General features: G+C 57.3%; 1 protein-coding gene across 1 annotated transcript; it reads left to right on the top strand.

The window, feature by feature from the left end:
• The first annotated feature begins 1,077 nt into the window (after positions 1-1,077).
• TMEM72 (transmembrane protein 72) lies at positions 1,078-12,461 on the top strand. Its single transcript, XM_067538829.1, has 5 exons — positions 1,078-1,380; positions 6,750-6,816; positions 7,292-7,363; positions 7,923-8,062; positions 8,396-12,461. The coding sequence occupies exons 1-5, from the start codon at positions 1,311-1,313 to the stop codon at positions 8,887-8,889; spliced, it is 843 nt and encodes a 280-aa protein (XP_067394930.1). The 5' UTR covers positions 1,078-1,310; the 3' UTR covers positions 8,890-12,461.
• Positions 12,462-16,317: the final 3,856 nt, after the last annotated feature.

Here is a 16,317-nt window from a genome sequence, read left to right as displayed (position 1 = left end):
TCCATACACGGTGAGCCTCCTGTTTCCCTCCCCCAGGGCGCTGGGTGGGGAATGCCCGGGCTGGCTGAGGGGAACCTACCCAGCGTGCTTCTGGCTTTTGCACCAGGCCAGCTGGAAATAGATTCCTGGCACAGTCCGCCCGATGCAGTGACCCAGACGCACCCAGACCTCAGACCAAGGAGCTTCCTCTTGGGTGACTTCCAGCCTCCTTGTGCAGACAGCAGAGGTGCCAAGGGCACCGTGTACATCCTGTTGGGGAGGGAGGGCTCTGCTCCTGAAAGAGGAACCGTGTCTGTCTATTGGCGATGCCAGATCCGTTGTACTCAAGTTAGAAGTGAAACAGCGTCTGCCCTCGCTGCCAGCCTGGCCCGCTCACCTGGCACGCTCCATTTCCCTCCCCCACATCCTGGCTGGCTCTGCAGGGACAAGACAATCTAAGTATATATGAGCGCCCGGAGTGGGAGCCCTGGCCCTGCCTGACCCGGGCAGCCTGTGAGGTGAGAAGGGGCCAGTGTCACACAGTCACTCTTCAGAGCAGAGTTGCTCTTAACCCTGTGATGCGGCCGCTTTGCTGAGCCTCCGCGTGGAACCTTAGGTTTGGTCCATCCTGACCTCCCCTGTCCTGTGAATGCCTGCTCACGCGGCCCCCTCTGCCAAGGCCAACAGGGATTCCTGCCCCAATCCTGCGCATGGTCCCGCAGCAAACAATGGTTCTCTATCCTGAGTGGTGCAGCATGCTCCTCCGGGAGTATCCAGCCAGGTGCTCTGTGCCCAGGAAATCCTTGGCCATCTTCCACGGGCAGCAGCCTGTCAGCACCGAGCGGGTGGGGTTTGGGTCTGCGGGATGCCCTGGATCCCCGAGGAGCTGCCAGCAACATGCTGCTGTCAAGCGGAAACCAAATCCCCCAACCTCCCCAGTGGTTAATCCGAGCTGCAGCGCTGAGGCCTTTCTGCGGTGTTAATCAGATTCCTCTGCCACGGCGGGAGGAGGAGGAAAGGCCAGTGCCCCCCTATGCCTGTCCCACCAGCTCCGGAGCCGCGCCTCTGAGCAATCATTAATTGCAGCCTTCCAAACAATGCAGGAAGCAAACAAACAGCCAGGAGAACGCCAGCACTTCCCAGCCCCCGGGGAGCTGGAGCGGGCAGCACCGACCAGTTCCCTGCGGTGGTAGCTGGTGCCATTGCCCCGGTGTCCTGAGGGTCGCAGTGTGCATAACACCTGACCCAGATGCTAGCTGGCCAGGGGAGGGTCTCGTAGGCTGGAGAAGGAATTCCAGCCGGTGGCTTGAAAGCTTTCGCCTCCCATAGCCATGAAGCAGAAGGCATTTTGGACTGCGCTGGAATACACCTGCCGACTGCTGGGCATCTCTACGGCAGCAGGTAAGCAGGTGCTCCGCCTGGGGGACATGCACCCCTGGGGCCCACAGAGGATGTCTCAGATTTCCAGAGGGGTCCACACCTCCATTCGGAAGTTTGTCGGGGTCAGCAGACGAAGGCCGGTTGAAAAGCACTTGCTTTAGGGGGATTCACCAGCTGGGGGCCTCTGGATGCCTGGGTTCTATTCCTGGCTCCCACTGGGGCACCTGCCCTTTGCCCATCCGTGCGACGGGGCAAATGAGCCTGGCCCACCTTGGCTTTGGGGTCTGGGAAGAGAAGCGTGAGGCATCGTTACACCCCACTGCTAAGTGTCAGCGGAAGCAGCCTCTGCCTTTGGTCACAGACTGACTCCCAAACATGTGGGGGGAGGTGCCGGGGGGCCACTGGGGCTGCTGCTGGGAAGGGACGTTAGTTCCCCATGGTAAAGGCTGTGGCAGGCTGGGGATGGGGCAGCAGAGTAACCTAGATCCATAGAGAGAAGGTCCCTCACACCTAGTGGAAGGGCAGGAGGCAGGGTCTCCAAATACTGCACAAAGCTGGGGGGGAAAGGGCCCGGAGAAGCTGTCCCGTCCCAAGTGGGTTGAAGAGAGGAACCCTGGTGCTGGAGGAGATGCTGTTGCTGCTCCTCTGCCTTCCTGCTGTTGAGGGGGCAGCTTGCTTCCTCCTCGTAATGCAAATGGCTGATGCTTAATGGGGCCGCATTTCGGCGGGAGGAGATGGTTTGGCTGTGAGTGACATACCAGGCGGGAGCTGAAAAGGGGCTATTCGAGTGGTGTTCCCATGGCTGAATCTGCGGAAAATCTCCCCCCAGCAAACCCCAGTGATGTAGAATAGACATTGCAAGTAAAAATGGCTGCGTTGTGGGGGCGGTGGGGCTAATGCAGAGGGCAGGGGCTGGGGTAGGGAGCCACAAATTCTATTCATGATACTGGCACCAATTGGCTGGGGCCTCGGGCAAGTCCCTTAATTACTCTGTGCCTCAGTTTCCCCACCTATAAAGCAGGGACAATAACACCTGCCCCTGGATGCTGAGGGTGATTGCTTCTGCAATTCCTGGCTGGGCGGTGTAGATGTGCGGAGTCTCGCTAGAGCCGGTGACCGGGTCCTGGTGGCAGATCCTGCTTCATTCCAGATGCGAGCGTGCTGGAGTAGAGCATTGCAAATTTCTGTCCCTCCGCACTCTCCATGTGAGCACAGCAGGCTCTGGGCGACACCTCGCACAGCCCTAGGACTACAGGGGGCAAGAGACAAAGAGGACAAACTGAGCGCAAACCGGGCTGAATGCAGGGACGGACAGCACCCACCTAGAGTGCTGGCTGCCGGGCTCCAGAACACATTTCCTGCAGCTGCCTACGCTGGAAAGGCACCAACACAACGAGCAATGCCTCAGGACAAACTGACTGGAAAGAGTCTCCCTGCCAGGGCTCTTACACACTGGTACATCGGAGCATGGCGGGCTGAGACCGTGCATGAGATAGACAGGATGGATCGCAGCTGCGCAGACTTCTATCATACACACAGCGTGACCCTCAGATGCTCTCCTAAGGCTCCAGGGACAATAGCGGATGCTTCTCCAAGAGACAGCCTGAGCCCAGTGCCGTGGGCCCACAGAAGATAAAGATCTGAAATCATAAGTGGCTTACCATTTTGAAACGTCTCAGTGGACTACAACCTCTCGGTGTTTCGTTTCTCCCTAGGCTGTCTCTGGCTGTCGCTGGAGGGAGCAGTTCAGTGTGGTGTTCACCACCCACTGGAGTACAGATGGGTTTTGCAGCCTTTGTTTTAATGATAAAAAGGTAAGGAAATGGAAACCACACTGAAAAGGGCTCCCACAGCTCGACCATTGGAACAGATTCGCCAAAGGAAGCGGCAGACGAATCGGGCTCACTAATAGATTCTGAGTGGTGCCGGGCGAGTCCATGGATTGTCCCTCAATAGAGTCAGCTGTGAGCACGCTGGCTCCCCGCCATTGGTGGAGCCATGTGGTTTGTTGTTGGTCAGTGATCAGCCAGCCCTGTGATTGGTGGGAATGGTTGGGAAACCCAAAAGGGAGGAGCATTGTTAGTTATTCCAAATTCTCCTGTTTACACTGTTTAATTCAGAACTGACTGCCGGAGCCTTGGGCATGGCTCAGATCACAGCCAGCAACTAGCCCAAGCAAACAGCTTGCAAGAAACCCACAGGCTGAAGGTCCTTCGTCCAAACTGTTCAGCCCACACTTATGAGGAAGCAGGACAGGAGCAGCAATCACCAACCAGAAGGAAGATTGAATCCAGAAGAGGCCATCCAGGCCTGCTCCAAGCCTGCTGACTTCTGCTTCTCCTGTGTCGAATTCCACACGCGTCTGCACTGACAATGATCCAGGAGGCTGCGCCGCCCCAGCGCCACAAACCCCTGCGCTTTGCACCCAGGTTCCCAGAGCATCCCAGCACTAGTGCAAGGGGCCAGAAGACAGCACTGAGACTTGTACCCATTCACAGAGCCAGCCAGGCAGCCCCACAGCACCGTGCTGGAGAGATCGCCTCCACGAGGCAGGACAGAAGTTGGCTGGACGGGTCAGTTGGGGCAACTGATCAGGGACCAGCTCAGGCCAGCCACCACGCCAGTCTCCCCAGCAGCTGGCCTAGGACCCAACGCATTGCACAGAGCCAGTGGAACAGCCAGTGTCACTTCTGAGCTGGTTTGGAATCAAGCCAGTGTCTTCGCTGTCCAAGGGGAGGGTCTCTGGTTGGCAGATAGGGGCCCTGGGGACAGCAGGCAGATGTCATCAGAGTCAGTGGGTAGTACGTTAGCAGTCAGAAGGGGGTTCCTCTGTACCCCAGCTAGTGACTCGGAGCTGAGATGAAATGGGTGCAACAGATGTGCCGGAGTCCATAGGGACAGAGGTCACAGATGATACCAGGCATTGCCACAGATCCCCAAGCAAAGGGCCCGTCTGCTCTGTGGTTCTTGCCCAGGCCACAGCACAGCTCCCAGGATGCCTCGCTGTGCTGCGACCCGCAGGGGTCACTGTAAAGCCACACCTGCCAGCCAGCAATTGATAGGGTGGGACATACACCCAGCTGTATCTTAGCGGCTGTGACAGTTTGGATGGCTGTGCTTCCTCATGCCAGGTTTGATCAGTATCACCACATCAACCGGCTGGCCAACTCCTATCCCCATTGAATCAGTCACTGGGAGTTTTGCTGTGGGGTCAGGATTTCACCCTGTGCATCCATGAATCCCCCCATAGGCAAGCCCCAGAGCGTGAGTTACTGACCAGTGACATCCTTAGGACAGTCAGCCCAAAGCAGGGACAGAAGACCTCTGAGAACAGCTCTTCCTGGATCAACTCCTCCCTACCAAGCCACTTAGCATCCTGCCACATGCAGTCACCAGACAGAGCCTCCACATTGGCTTTTCAGACACTCATCCTCCATCTCTGCGTGCACTTCCACAGTGCTCCAAGACTTATTGAAAATCAACATTAATGGTCCAGTGAACTCCTCAGCCAGCTCTTTTAAAACTCTTGGATGCAAGTTATCTGGACATGCTGATTTTAAAATGCCTAACTTTAGTAGTTTCTGTTTACCATCCTCCAGAGATACTAGCAAAATGGAAAGAGGGTTAAAATCATCCTATAAGACAGTATCATCTGTTTTTTCCCCAAATATAGAAGAGAAATATTTATTTAACATTTCTGCCTCCCTGTTGATAATTCTACCATTTCCATCTACCAATACCACAGTCAGAATTATTTTTGTTCCTAATATATTTTAAAAACTCCTTCTTGTGTCCTTAACTATACTGGCCATCTATTTCTCCTTGTGTCCCTTTGTTTCCCATATTAATTTTCTACATTTCCTGACTTGTGATTTATATTCATTATTCACAATTTCCTCTTTCTTCCATTTGGAAGTATAACTGGCTTATGTGCACTGCTGCCCTATGCAGGAAGAAACCTAGAACTCAACACCTGTGTGTCCTAGGCCATAGACTTCTAACAGTGATTCTCCTTTACTGGGTGTGGACGGGGCCTGTGATTTTGGAGCCGGAGGATCTAGGCTCTTGCCATCTTTGTATCTGGAACCTAGCCACGCTCCCAGCCCAAAACTCATTGACTCAGCTCGGACCCACACGGCCTGTGGTTGTGTTGTGCATTACCCGTGGCTATTTGGGAACCAGACCCAAGAAGTTACGACATAGGTTTGGGAGACACTTCGGTTTCCACATCACACGCCAGCCTTTGCAAGAAGCAGAGCCCCCCACATCCTCCCCTCCAATGACCATCCCAGGAGCACGCCCATCCTGCCCTTCCCTGAAGGGGTTAATGGGGCAGAGTGGAACTTTCTCTTGAGTGCAACTCCCAGGCCCCAGCTGCAAGCCAAGGCAGGTCTCACTGCACTAAAACCCTTAATCACCTTGGTGGATAATCCCCCACCGTGGCTACGCTGGCCAAGAGGTTGCACCGCATAGCACGGAGTGAAAGCTCATTCCAGGGGGCTAAGCCGCCTGCCCCGTCTTTGTGCTTTTCCGTTGTTTAGTAAGTGGCGCTATCGCCATGGCCACAGCCGCTATTAACATAGCTGGCATAGCTGGCATGCTTCGCCTTCCCTGCCACTACTGAGCCGCCAGGACAGGGCTGGGTAGGGGCGGGAGTATGAAGTGAGCGAGACTGGTGGGATCGGCTTCCCGGTACGGACAAGCATTTTACGGCCCTCTGAGCTTGCCCGAGGCCGAGCGGGCCCAGTTCCCAGCATGGCCAGGGAGGGAGCCAAGGAAGCTGGCTGGGTGGTTAGGGCAGGGAAGGTGAGCTCAGCTGCCCGCTACACCAGGTGCTGCACACACACAGCCAAGGAAAGCACTGGTCCTGCCACACACAGCCAGCACCCTGGGAACTGCCCGCTGCAGTGATTTGCAAAACTGGGTGTTATGTGGCTGGTTGCTCCCACTTAGACACAGTCACACACACAGATCTCACTAATGTACTACTCCCCTGGCTCCCCCGTCTCACACACACACACACACACAGATCTCACTAACGCACTTCATCACACATTGGGTCACTTCCAGTGAAGAGTGCCATGGAGACTCCAGTGCTAATTGAGCCCCAGGGAGCTGGGAGTCCCGGTGCATTATACAAAGTGGGGGGGGGGGGGATCAGCATCACTACCCCATGAGGGAAACCGAGGCATGGAGCAGTGCAGTGATTGGCCAAAGGTCCGTGGCAGAGCCAAGGATTGAACTGAGCCTTCCTGGCTCCAGCCCCCTGCTCTAATCACTGACCACTCTGCCTTCACTTCTCAACCCCACCCAGCCAAGAGCTGCGTGGAGGGCAGGCAGGGTGTTGCTGGGGTGGGCGTGAGTGACTCCAGTCCTGCCTCTCTCCCCAGTGCTGATTGGAGTGGGAGTGGAGACCCTGCGGCGTGGGCAGTTCCAGAGCCTGGCTGTCTACCTGCTGTGAGTATTGCTGTCCGGGAAGGCACCAACCCCGCGCGGCTGCCAGGCCGGCTGCCACGCACAGAGCCTTGGGTGTGAGCCTCCTGTCCCACATGCGGTCAGCAGCGACCAGTTACCGCTGGGAGTGGCCCCGCCGACGGGAGGGTCCGGTGAGCAGCCATCTCTGGCCCGTGCTAGACAGGAGGGCTGGCTGGACCGTCCCTCTTGGCCTCGTGCTGGAGGAGTCTGGGGCCCTGTGACTCAGGGGCCAGCTCAGTCCTCGTGCTGCTAGCAGGCTCTGCCTGGCACGCTGCCGCCAGCGGAGCCGGCCACGGGCTGCCATGCACCATGACCTGCCCGTGTAACAGCTGGGCAGGGATAGCTGGGGCTCTGGAGCCCACAGGGCTGGCACTAGGTAGCACCCCCAAACCCCACGCTGGCCCTGTCGCCCACATTGCTGTGGCCAGGCCCAGGCACTGACCGTCCCCCACTTCAGTTTCTCAGGGGCAGCCGTTTCCATCTGCGAAGTCTCCTTCTTCGTCAGCCTGCTGCTGGGCACATGCGTCACGTGAGTGCTCCCTGCCCATGCCCCTTGTGCTCTACCCACGCCCCCACCCACCCCATGCCCACGCCCTGTGTGCCCTGACCATTCCCTGCCCGTGCCCCCTGTGGACTCCACCCACCTCACACACCCCTCATGCGCCCTCCATGTATCCCACCTATTTCTCCCTGCCCCTCTGCTCCCTGCCTACATCCCTCCTCCTGATCCCCCTTACCCACACCTAGCTGGGGCAGGGTGGGATGCGGGGCTGGCTGGCGGGGGAGGGGGAGGGGCTTGCAGACCGGCTGGCAGCACCAAACCCTGCCCACTGGCCAGGCTGCTGTGTCCCCCCCCCCCCCGGTGCCTGCATGCACTGCTCACACTTCCCCCGTGTCTGCCTCATGGTTGGGCAAGAATGCTTGGTGCCCTGCCCTATGCCCCCGCACCTCACGGGCCACTCAAGCCTTAGCTGGCCCCATGTCAGGCCCAGCCTGGGGCTCTGAGCTGTGGGGCCGGTGGGCACGGAGGGGCATTCAGACCATGTGGCTCTTCCTGCCTGAGCCCACGCCTGCCCCTCTCTCCCCAGCTACCAGCCGGGCTCCCTGGCACACGCCTTCTGGAAGCGAGCCAGCCGGCCAGCGAGCTTCCAGAAATTCCTGGGCTATGTGCTGCTCTCGATAGCCTGCTTCCTGCACCCTGTCCTGGTCTGGCACGTTACCATACCTGGTGAGGCGCCCGCTGGGACCACGGAGAGCCTGGCGGAGAAGGGGACTGGGTTGTGGCATTGGGTGCCAGGCTGGGGGGGCATGGCCTGACTGTGATGGCAGGGGTGCGAGGCTGGGTGGGGGGTCATTGGCCAGCTGTGATGGCAGGGGTGCCAGGCTGGGCGGGGCCTGGGCCAGTTGTAATGGCAGGAGTGCCAGGCGGGGGGGCGTGGCCCAGCTGAGATGGCAGGGGTGCCAGGCTGGGGGAGGGGCCATGGCCCAGCTGTCCTGGCGATCCCTCCCAGCTCTTTGCCACGTCTCGTCTCCAGTGCCCAACATGCCGCCTCTTTCGCAGGCTCCATGCTCGTGCTGACCGGCTTGGCTTACTTCCTGCTGAGCAAGCAGAAGAAGAGCCCAGCACACAGGGAGGCGCAGGGCCCATTGGAGCAGTACCTGGACCCCTTTGCCACAGCTGCCAGCCCCACGGGCTGTGGCGACACCGAGCAGACTTTTACCTTTCCCGGGGCGCGCAGGGAGCAGCGCGCCTCCCTGCTCAGCCACATGAAGAGCATCCTGAAGGGCAGCAGCAAGGCCAAAGACGTTGGCTGGCTGGCCGAGCCCACCCCAGCCCCGCCCTCGCCCACAACCACAACCGCACCCGCCGTGGCCTCGGGCAAGCAGGTGCACTTCCAGGAGAAGCTGGTGAGGATCATCCCCTCTGTCAGCAAGAGCCTGGCTGAGGTGGAGAGCGAGAGCGAAGAGGAGACCACGTCTGACACGGCCCCCATCCTGGCACCCACAGACAGCCCGCTCCTCATCACACCCCTCAGTGTCGCAGGCCCGTTCTGAGCACCCCCCTCACCTCGCCCATGGCCTTAGAGCTTGGGCAAGCTCACCCTGCAGCTCAGGCTGGGCACCACGGACAGAGCTGACCTACCATTTGGAGCAAGGCAGCCCTCCGCCCCCAGCCAGGGCCCTGGTGCCCAGAAGCCCAGCCAACCCCCCCACAACTAACGCTTGCTACTGCTGGCTGAAGGGCGGGGTTGGCGGGTGCTCTGCCAGCTTTCTGGGCTGGCCACAAGGCTGGCATTCAGAGAGCCATCCTGGTTACTCCCCTGCTGGGCCAGACCAGTCTTTGGGCAAGGCCCTCGGGTCCCATCTTTATCTGGTGTAGTGTTTCCCAGGGGTTTATCAGTGTCTGTTCCAAACGTTGCAAAGGGGTGAAAATTGGGGCAAAAAGTTCATTTCCCAGCGTGCCAGGCCAATCCTGGGGAGCGGGCAGGACCGAGAAAGACGGCGAAGGAGAGAAAAGTCAGTGGCAAAGTGAAAGCCATTGCATGCTGTGGTTTATAGCACGAACTGTACATCAACTACACATGCACAGGGATGTATGCGTCGGTCTGTCTGCCTTCCTTTGACAGACAGCTTCCTGTTTACTCAGCAACTCACTTATTAACAGAAAGAGGTCTGGAATGGGTTGGATTTTCTTAACCTCATCACTATTTCCATGCACATGAGCGGTCCAAAATTCAGATGGAAATCAGTTAAAAACCAAATAGCAGCTTTGGTAAAACCATGGGCACTCTCTCCCCCCACCCTCCAGGGTCCTGGCAGGCTCTGGTTATGTGTCAGTGCCCCTGGGCACCATCCCTATGGGATCTTGGCAGACTCTGCCCAGTGTATTTCCAGGGCAGTGAGGTCTTTGCTTTCAACGCCAAGTGGTCTGTACCAGCAGAGCTGCGGCGCCTGCCCTGTCCTCACCACCCGCACCCCGTGACTGTGTGGCTAGCCATGGACTGTGTTCACCAGCTGGCTGTATCTAACACCCACCCCTTTCAGCTGCCAGCTTTCTCACAGAAGCATCACTGATAAAGCTGCAGGGAATGGAGCCAGCCTAGGGGCATCAGACACCATCTCCTATTGCTCCCCGCGGGGCAGCTGTGGGGTCATGCAGGAACAAGGGCTGCGTCACTCCCACCAGCCTGCTGGTTGCTGGAAAGGGCTGGTTCCCTGACTCCCTGCACCCATCCCTCCCGTGCCCTAGAGCGTGGCCATGTCACTCCACGTTGCCCCTCCCCATGGCCCCAGGACAGAGCGGGGTGAATCCAGCTCCAATTAATGCCCTGCCCTGCACCACCCAGAGGAGCAGCACATGGCGCCTCCAGGAGTCGGACTTGGGGGCTGATGATCAGGTGGGGGGAGAATAGGAGGCCTGTACCACCAAAGAATAAGCAACTGAGTCAGCTGACCATGTGCAGTACGAGTGGACAAGAAGCGTATCGAAGAAGGGCTTTTGTGGGGATGAATGTCCCTGTGAGACGTATGCACGTCGTGGGAGGAATCACAGCTGCTCACTGCTTCAAAGTCTGTGCCCGAACGAAGGGAGACGCAGGCTTCCCCCAGGCGGGGTGGCCCTGTCTCCAGTGAAATGAAGCATTACAGACTCAGGGCAGCAGCGGACACACGAATGCACAGGGGGTGGGATGCACCGCAGGTCATCCTGCCTCAGAGACAGGACAGGGAGGTTTGGGAAATACAAGCAGAAGCAAAAAGCATCCGTCGGTGAGGGGCGATAGGGTGCAGCACCCCGGGAGCCTCTGGTTGTCAGGTCCAGGTTGCAGATGTGGATCACTTGCGGAGAGTAAGAAAACGGCTGAAGCAAAGAGTGTAAATGGCTCCAATTAGGTTTTTGTCACTAGGAAGCGGGTCTGGTTTGGTTTGGTTTGGTTTGGTTTGGCTGGGACCAAGCTTGGTTCTTCTAGCCTGGCTTAGTATCACTGACATCTCTGCTCTTTGTTAATAAACCTTGGCTTGGTTTCACTACAAACACCCCGAGGTGGTTACACCGCAGTACCTGGGAGTCCTTCCACGAACCCGAAAGCTGGCGTGTCACGCACCACCTATCCCAGCAAGTCAGCAACATGCCTTGAAGGGTGGATCCCCGCTGCCCTGCCCCTCGGCTGGGTGCTGACCCCAGGCAGTGGGTGTGGGAGGCTGGCTCGGAACTGACGCCAAGGGGCTGAAGGAGCCAGCCTTTGTGCTTACATGCACTGAGCTCTCCCCGTCACATGGCCGGGGTGGTGCCTTCCAAACATCCATGCTGGCCTGGGCACTGCCCATTCCACATGCTGCCAGCCTGAGCTGGTCCCAGCGCCCCCCGCTGAGGCAGAGCAGGGCAGCACCATGATCCACGCTGCCTGCAGGGGCTGAAGGACAGAGGGGCTGAATCTGAGCTCCTCCGTGCCAGGGAATGGGTGGGCCAGGCAGAGCCTGTCACTGGCTCCTGCAGCAATGCTATATCTCTCTCTTTCTTTCCCCCGCTCGCCACCAGCAGAGGCCTGGGTCCCAACAGGAATCTACTCCCTGCTCTGGCCAGGCACCGCTGGGGGCACTCACTGCCTGTGGAACTTTGCCAGAGCTGAGCCGTGCATTGCCCTCTGCCAGGCAGGTGCTAGGTCTCTGCTCGGATCTCCCCACAGCAGGGGGCCCAGCCTGGGACTCAGCAGGGGGTCCAAGGGAGTGTCACAGCCTGGTCTGGAGGGTATAATGCTGCAAGAATCAATGCCCAGAGCAGTGGGGCAAGGATGGCCAATGAACCTCTGGGGGTTGGCTGGGAGCCTAAAGGCTGAGAGGACAGGCCCTGGAGCAGCAAAGCTCAGCCAGGCAGCCCAGGGGGCTGAGCACAGCCAGAGATGCAGTAGGGGTGGCAGGTTGCTGTCCCTCCTGGGAGGAAGGAGCTGTGGGGCTGGCCAAACCAGAGGGGGAGGAAGCCAAACAGGTAGGAAGGGTTCAGGGGGAATATCCTATTTGTGACTCAGCATTATAGGCAGAGGAAGTCCCGCCCCTTAGACCATGCTGGGTGTGCTCCAACACCTGTCTCAGTATAAAAGGGCGCAGCCCAGCCCCTTCAGGGCTGACTGCTGTGGAGGCAGGAGCTCTACTGGAGGCTCCTGCAATGGGAGCAATACACAGGGGAACTGGGAGGAGTCCCCTTTGGAGCTCTGGATCCTGCAACTGCCTCCCTGAAGGCTGGCCCCATTGAGGGGACCTAGAGGCCTGATGACCACTGTCAGCAGAGATTGGATAGGCAGTAGCCCAGGGAAGAGTCAGCAGGTTGTGGGAGGACCCCTGCTGATTTGGTGGCAAATACCCCTGCCACTGTTAGGGCCCTAGCCTGGGGCTCAGAAGAACAAGGGAGGGCCTGAGCCCCCTTACTCTGGGGGCCATATGCTTCTAGATGATGCCCTGCTCCTCCAATGGGCCAACCAGCCCTACTGTCTCCCAGAATTGGATTGCCCTGATCTGACTAGAGGGTCCCTGAGCTGGTGCCCAAAGCAGAGGGCACTACTGGCCCCCTTGCCAGCCCCTGGGGAAGTGGTGTCATAGGCCAGTGAATGGGGAGACTGCCTGAGCCTGCCTGTGTGGAGCGAGCCTTTGAAAGGCTTTACTACATGGAAGGGGGAGATGTGGACAGTGACCTGGCCGAGGGCCAAGTTGCAGGGACTGAGAGCTGCAGCTGTGTGCTGTGAGCAGCAGAGGTGGCCCTGGACCTGGAAGATGCTAATCCCAGAGCAGCCAGGAGGAGGTGCCCCGGTGGTGAGTGGGTCCTGCCCAGACTGGGGGGTAGGGTAGGGAAGGGGAGGGGTTGATGCCCAGGTTGTGGAGTGGGGATGGGTTGATGCCCAGGTTGGGTGGTCGGTGCCCAGACCAGTGGGGTGGGGATGGGTTGATGCCCAAGATGGGGGGGTCCCTGCTGCCCAGCCCTGCCCAGCACTGTGTGGGTACTAGCACCATGGGCAGGGGCTGCTCTGGTCATACCCAGGTCGCAGGTCCCCAGTGGCCATGCAGGAAACGCCATCTGTAGCAGGCCTGGCAGGGACTTGGCGTGGAGCCGTCCGCTCTCCCTCACTCACCAAGCAGACTCTCCAGGCCCAGCCAGCAGCTCCCAGATGACGCCTCTGAGGTCCCATGGTGCGAGGGTTCACAACGGGCTGTGGCACGAGCATGGTGCCCAAAAGGTCCTGCCTGCCTGGCTGGGGAGCCGCGAAGGCAAGCGCCAACTTCTCTGTGCCAATGCAGGGGCTGGAGCCTGTGGGCCTGGGCTCCGCTGTCTGTGCTAGCAGCCCCAGGGATCCAGGCAGCGGGAGCAGAACCCAGCTGTTGATCCTGGCACATCTCTCGCTGCCCTGGAGCAGGCGCGACTAGCTCTCAGGGGAGAGGCAGGGGCAGCATGCCCCAACCATACAATGCCCATCATCTGCTGGACTCTTCCTCCCCCCAACAATTGCAGCCCTGAAAGCCCTGGTCAGAGTAAAAAAACCCCAATGTGTACAGGAGCCAGCGCCAAGCGACGGGCATGGGATGGGGGAGACGTGGAGTCTGCCTCAGCGTGTTTTTGTCCTCCCCCGTCCATCACCCACGAGGGCCAGGCAGGACTGCTGGGAAATACATGGTCAGCCGGGGAAGCAGTAGCTTCCCAGGCTTGTGACATGCAGACAGGCCCTGTGGAGACGTCACATCCCTGACTATAAAGCCAGAGGGGATCCCACAGTCAGTTCGTGGCCTGCAGTCTGAGAGGAGTCCCCTGTCAGCGCCTTGCTGCCAAGTCCTGCCCCACTGTGGGGCAAGGTTATGCCCCTGTCTGGCAGCCAGAAGAGGAGGCTGTCTGTGTGGAGACCCGCCTCGGTCTGGCCTGTCTCAGCTGGAGGCGCTGGCCCTTTCAAAGCTCTGTCTCTAGTCATGCGGGCACATCATCCTAGGGACCTCACGGGGGCTACTGTGGGGTCTGCCCCCTGTGGAGTTCTCAGGCAGAGCCAGATGCAGGTATTCATCCTGCTGCGACCCCTTCCTCTGGGCGCAGTGGCAAGGCGGGGCAAGGCCACTGTAAGCTGGGTTTAGCACTGCAGAGCTAAACCAATGTCTGCCCCAGTGAAGGAAGCTTAGGGTGGCTGTTATCCTCCTTCCCACAAGGACAAAGGGCCGCTGCAGGAAATGGGAAGGGGGAAAACTCCAGATCAATCCTTTTTTTTTTTTTTGCACATATGTGATTAGCCTGTGGAACTCACTGCCACAGGGAGTAGTTGAAGCCAAGAACTTGGCAAGATCCCACGAGGGAGTGGACGTCACTATAGACAGGCTGTCCAGAGTGAGTATAATTAATGACAAACTTTAGCAGGGATGTTAACCCTTGTGTGTCAGGGCTCAGACCAATGTCTGACTATCAGAGACCAGGATGAGACCTAATGTGGGGGCAGATTACCCACGTCTGCTATGACAGGGCTCTTGCACCTCTCTGAGTCCACTGGTGCTGGACACTGTCAGACAGGCCGTTGGGCTAGTTGGGCCATGATTCTGATCCAGTCTGGCAATTCCTGTGGCCCTAAAAACTATCTTAAAACTCACCCTTTGTCAGAAAAGTGTGTGTGTGGTTCTCCCACCCCACTTCCCTTCCCACTGGAGACAAAATGGTTGCTCTTTTTTAATTGGGTTCATTCTTTGGGGGGTTGGGAAGTTGGGCCCCTCCGGCTGGCCCTTCTCCCCACTTCTCTCCTTAGCCAGGCAGTGCCTGCCCCCACCATGGCTTGTCAGGCAGATCTCTGTGCCCACGCTAAGTCCTGAGGCAGGTGGTTGACGGTTCGGGGGGGGGGTGTGTCGCAGAGGACCATTGTAACAAAATAGTGACTAAAACCATAGTGATTGGCAAAGTGGGTGGGCCTGAATTGCCTTTAAAGCCCCTTTCAAGTGCTAATTCCATTTCACAGCAACAAGCTCCTTTAGTGTTTTGCACACAACTTAATTTGACAAAGCCACATTTTCATTAAATCCACGACTAATTGGAATCTCACTTGCTGACTTCCAAAATTCCTGTACAAAAGGGTTTTTACCTCGGCTCACCTTTGCATGGGCAACACAAACACACAGTGCTACAGACCTGGCTGTGAAGCTGACTAGAAAAAACAATTTACATTTTGGCAAACAGTTTTGTTGGCACCTGAACCCCAGCTGGAGATCCTTCTGCAAGAAGAGAAATGCTATAAGAAGGAGGAACAGAGAACACCCAAATCACCTTGCTCTCCTCCTCTCTACTCAAAGCATCAATAACATTTGAAAGACAGAAAAAGCTTCATTGACCTGAAGGAGTGACCTGGCTGAAAGATCTAGCCAGATGGAGCATCTAATGAGAGAAATCTTTGCCTTGCAATCACTTAGCTGGTTAAGTTAGTTATTAGTTGCATTTTCCTTATTTCTTTGTCACCAAGTCTGACTTTTATGCTTATTACTTGTAATGATTTTAAAATAAATCCTTCTGTAGCCAATAAACTGGTTTTATCTAAGCTAGTGTATGTTGTGAGTGAAGTGTTTGGGAAGCTCCATGTGAGATGAGGCTTGTGCGTATCATTGCCTATTAATGAAATGGCAAGCTTTCTAGGAGCATGCATTGTCCTCAAGGAAATTGCTGGGCAGTACAAGATGCCCATTTCTGGGGACAAGTCTGGGACTGGGCCGTTCCTTGTGTCACTCTGCAATATAATTCAGGAGTGGCTGGCTCGAAGCACTCATACAACTCAGCTGGGACAGATCTACGTGCTGGAGGCTGTGTGAGAACATGCCTGAAGCACTTGTTCTCTCAACAAAGCAGTGTAAATGGCACCCCAGGTCAGGGGACGCAGCTGTTCAGTCCAGCTTGCACGCTGAGGAATGTCTCACTCCCCAAAGTCAGGGCAATGGCAGCCGTTAGGCCCCACAGGCTGGCTTAAAAAATCATGTGATTGATTGATTTATTTTAAAAAGTGGGATTTTCATAGCTGGTTACTGAATCTTCTAAAGGTCACCTTTTCAAGCTTTGTTTTACAAACACGTTTTTGAAACAAAAGCTCAGATTCTCATGTAATGACTCCAGGAGCTGGGCACAGTAGGGCGAGGCATGGACTTGCCTTCTATATTTTGTAGGGCATTGCTTGCTCTCTTGGCATGGCTTGCCCTGAGGGGTGCCAACCGGATAAACATGGAGACCAAAACCTTCCACCGAGCTCTAAAAGATCAGCTGTTCCAACAGACCTGGGCCCTGAGACGTTTCAGCCCAAAGCAATTCATAATGGTTTTGGGGCTGAGCTCTGTCTGGGAATGCAGGGAGTGTGCATTTGCTGTTGGGGGCAGTGGGATGGGGATGCAGAGGGACCTTGTTCTCTAGCACCAGGCTCTGACAGTAATCCCATCCGGTCCTGTGGATGTCAGCCAATGCCTTGGGATGAACATGGGAGGAGATAACCGTGGGGA

This window comes from Emydura macquarii, unplaced genomic scaffold (assembly GCF_026122565.2).
Source record: "Emydura macquarii macquarii isolate MOO-44397 ecotype Brisbane River unplaced genomic scaffold, CSIRO-AGI_Emac_v2 contig_67, whole genome shotgun sequence".
Lineage (NCBI taxonomy): Eukaryota > Metazoa > Chordata > Testudines > Chelidae > Emydura > Emydura macquarii.
This window is presented reverse-complemented; position numbering and strand designations above follow the sequence as displayed.

Coding starts and splice junctions, on each gene's coding strand:
- TMEM72 (XM_067538829.1), top strand. CDS start 1,311: ATGAAGCAGAAGGCATTTTGGACTGCGCTGGAATACACCTGCCGACTG. Junction 1,381..6,749: donor GGGCATCTCTACGGCAGCAG/GTAAGCAGGTGC, acceptor CTCTCTCCCCAG/TGCTGATTGGAGTGGGAGTG. Junction 7,364..7,922: donor CTGCTGGGCACATGCGTCAC/GTGAGTGCTCCC, acceptor CTCTCTCCCCAG/CTACCAGCCGGGCTCCCTGG.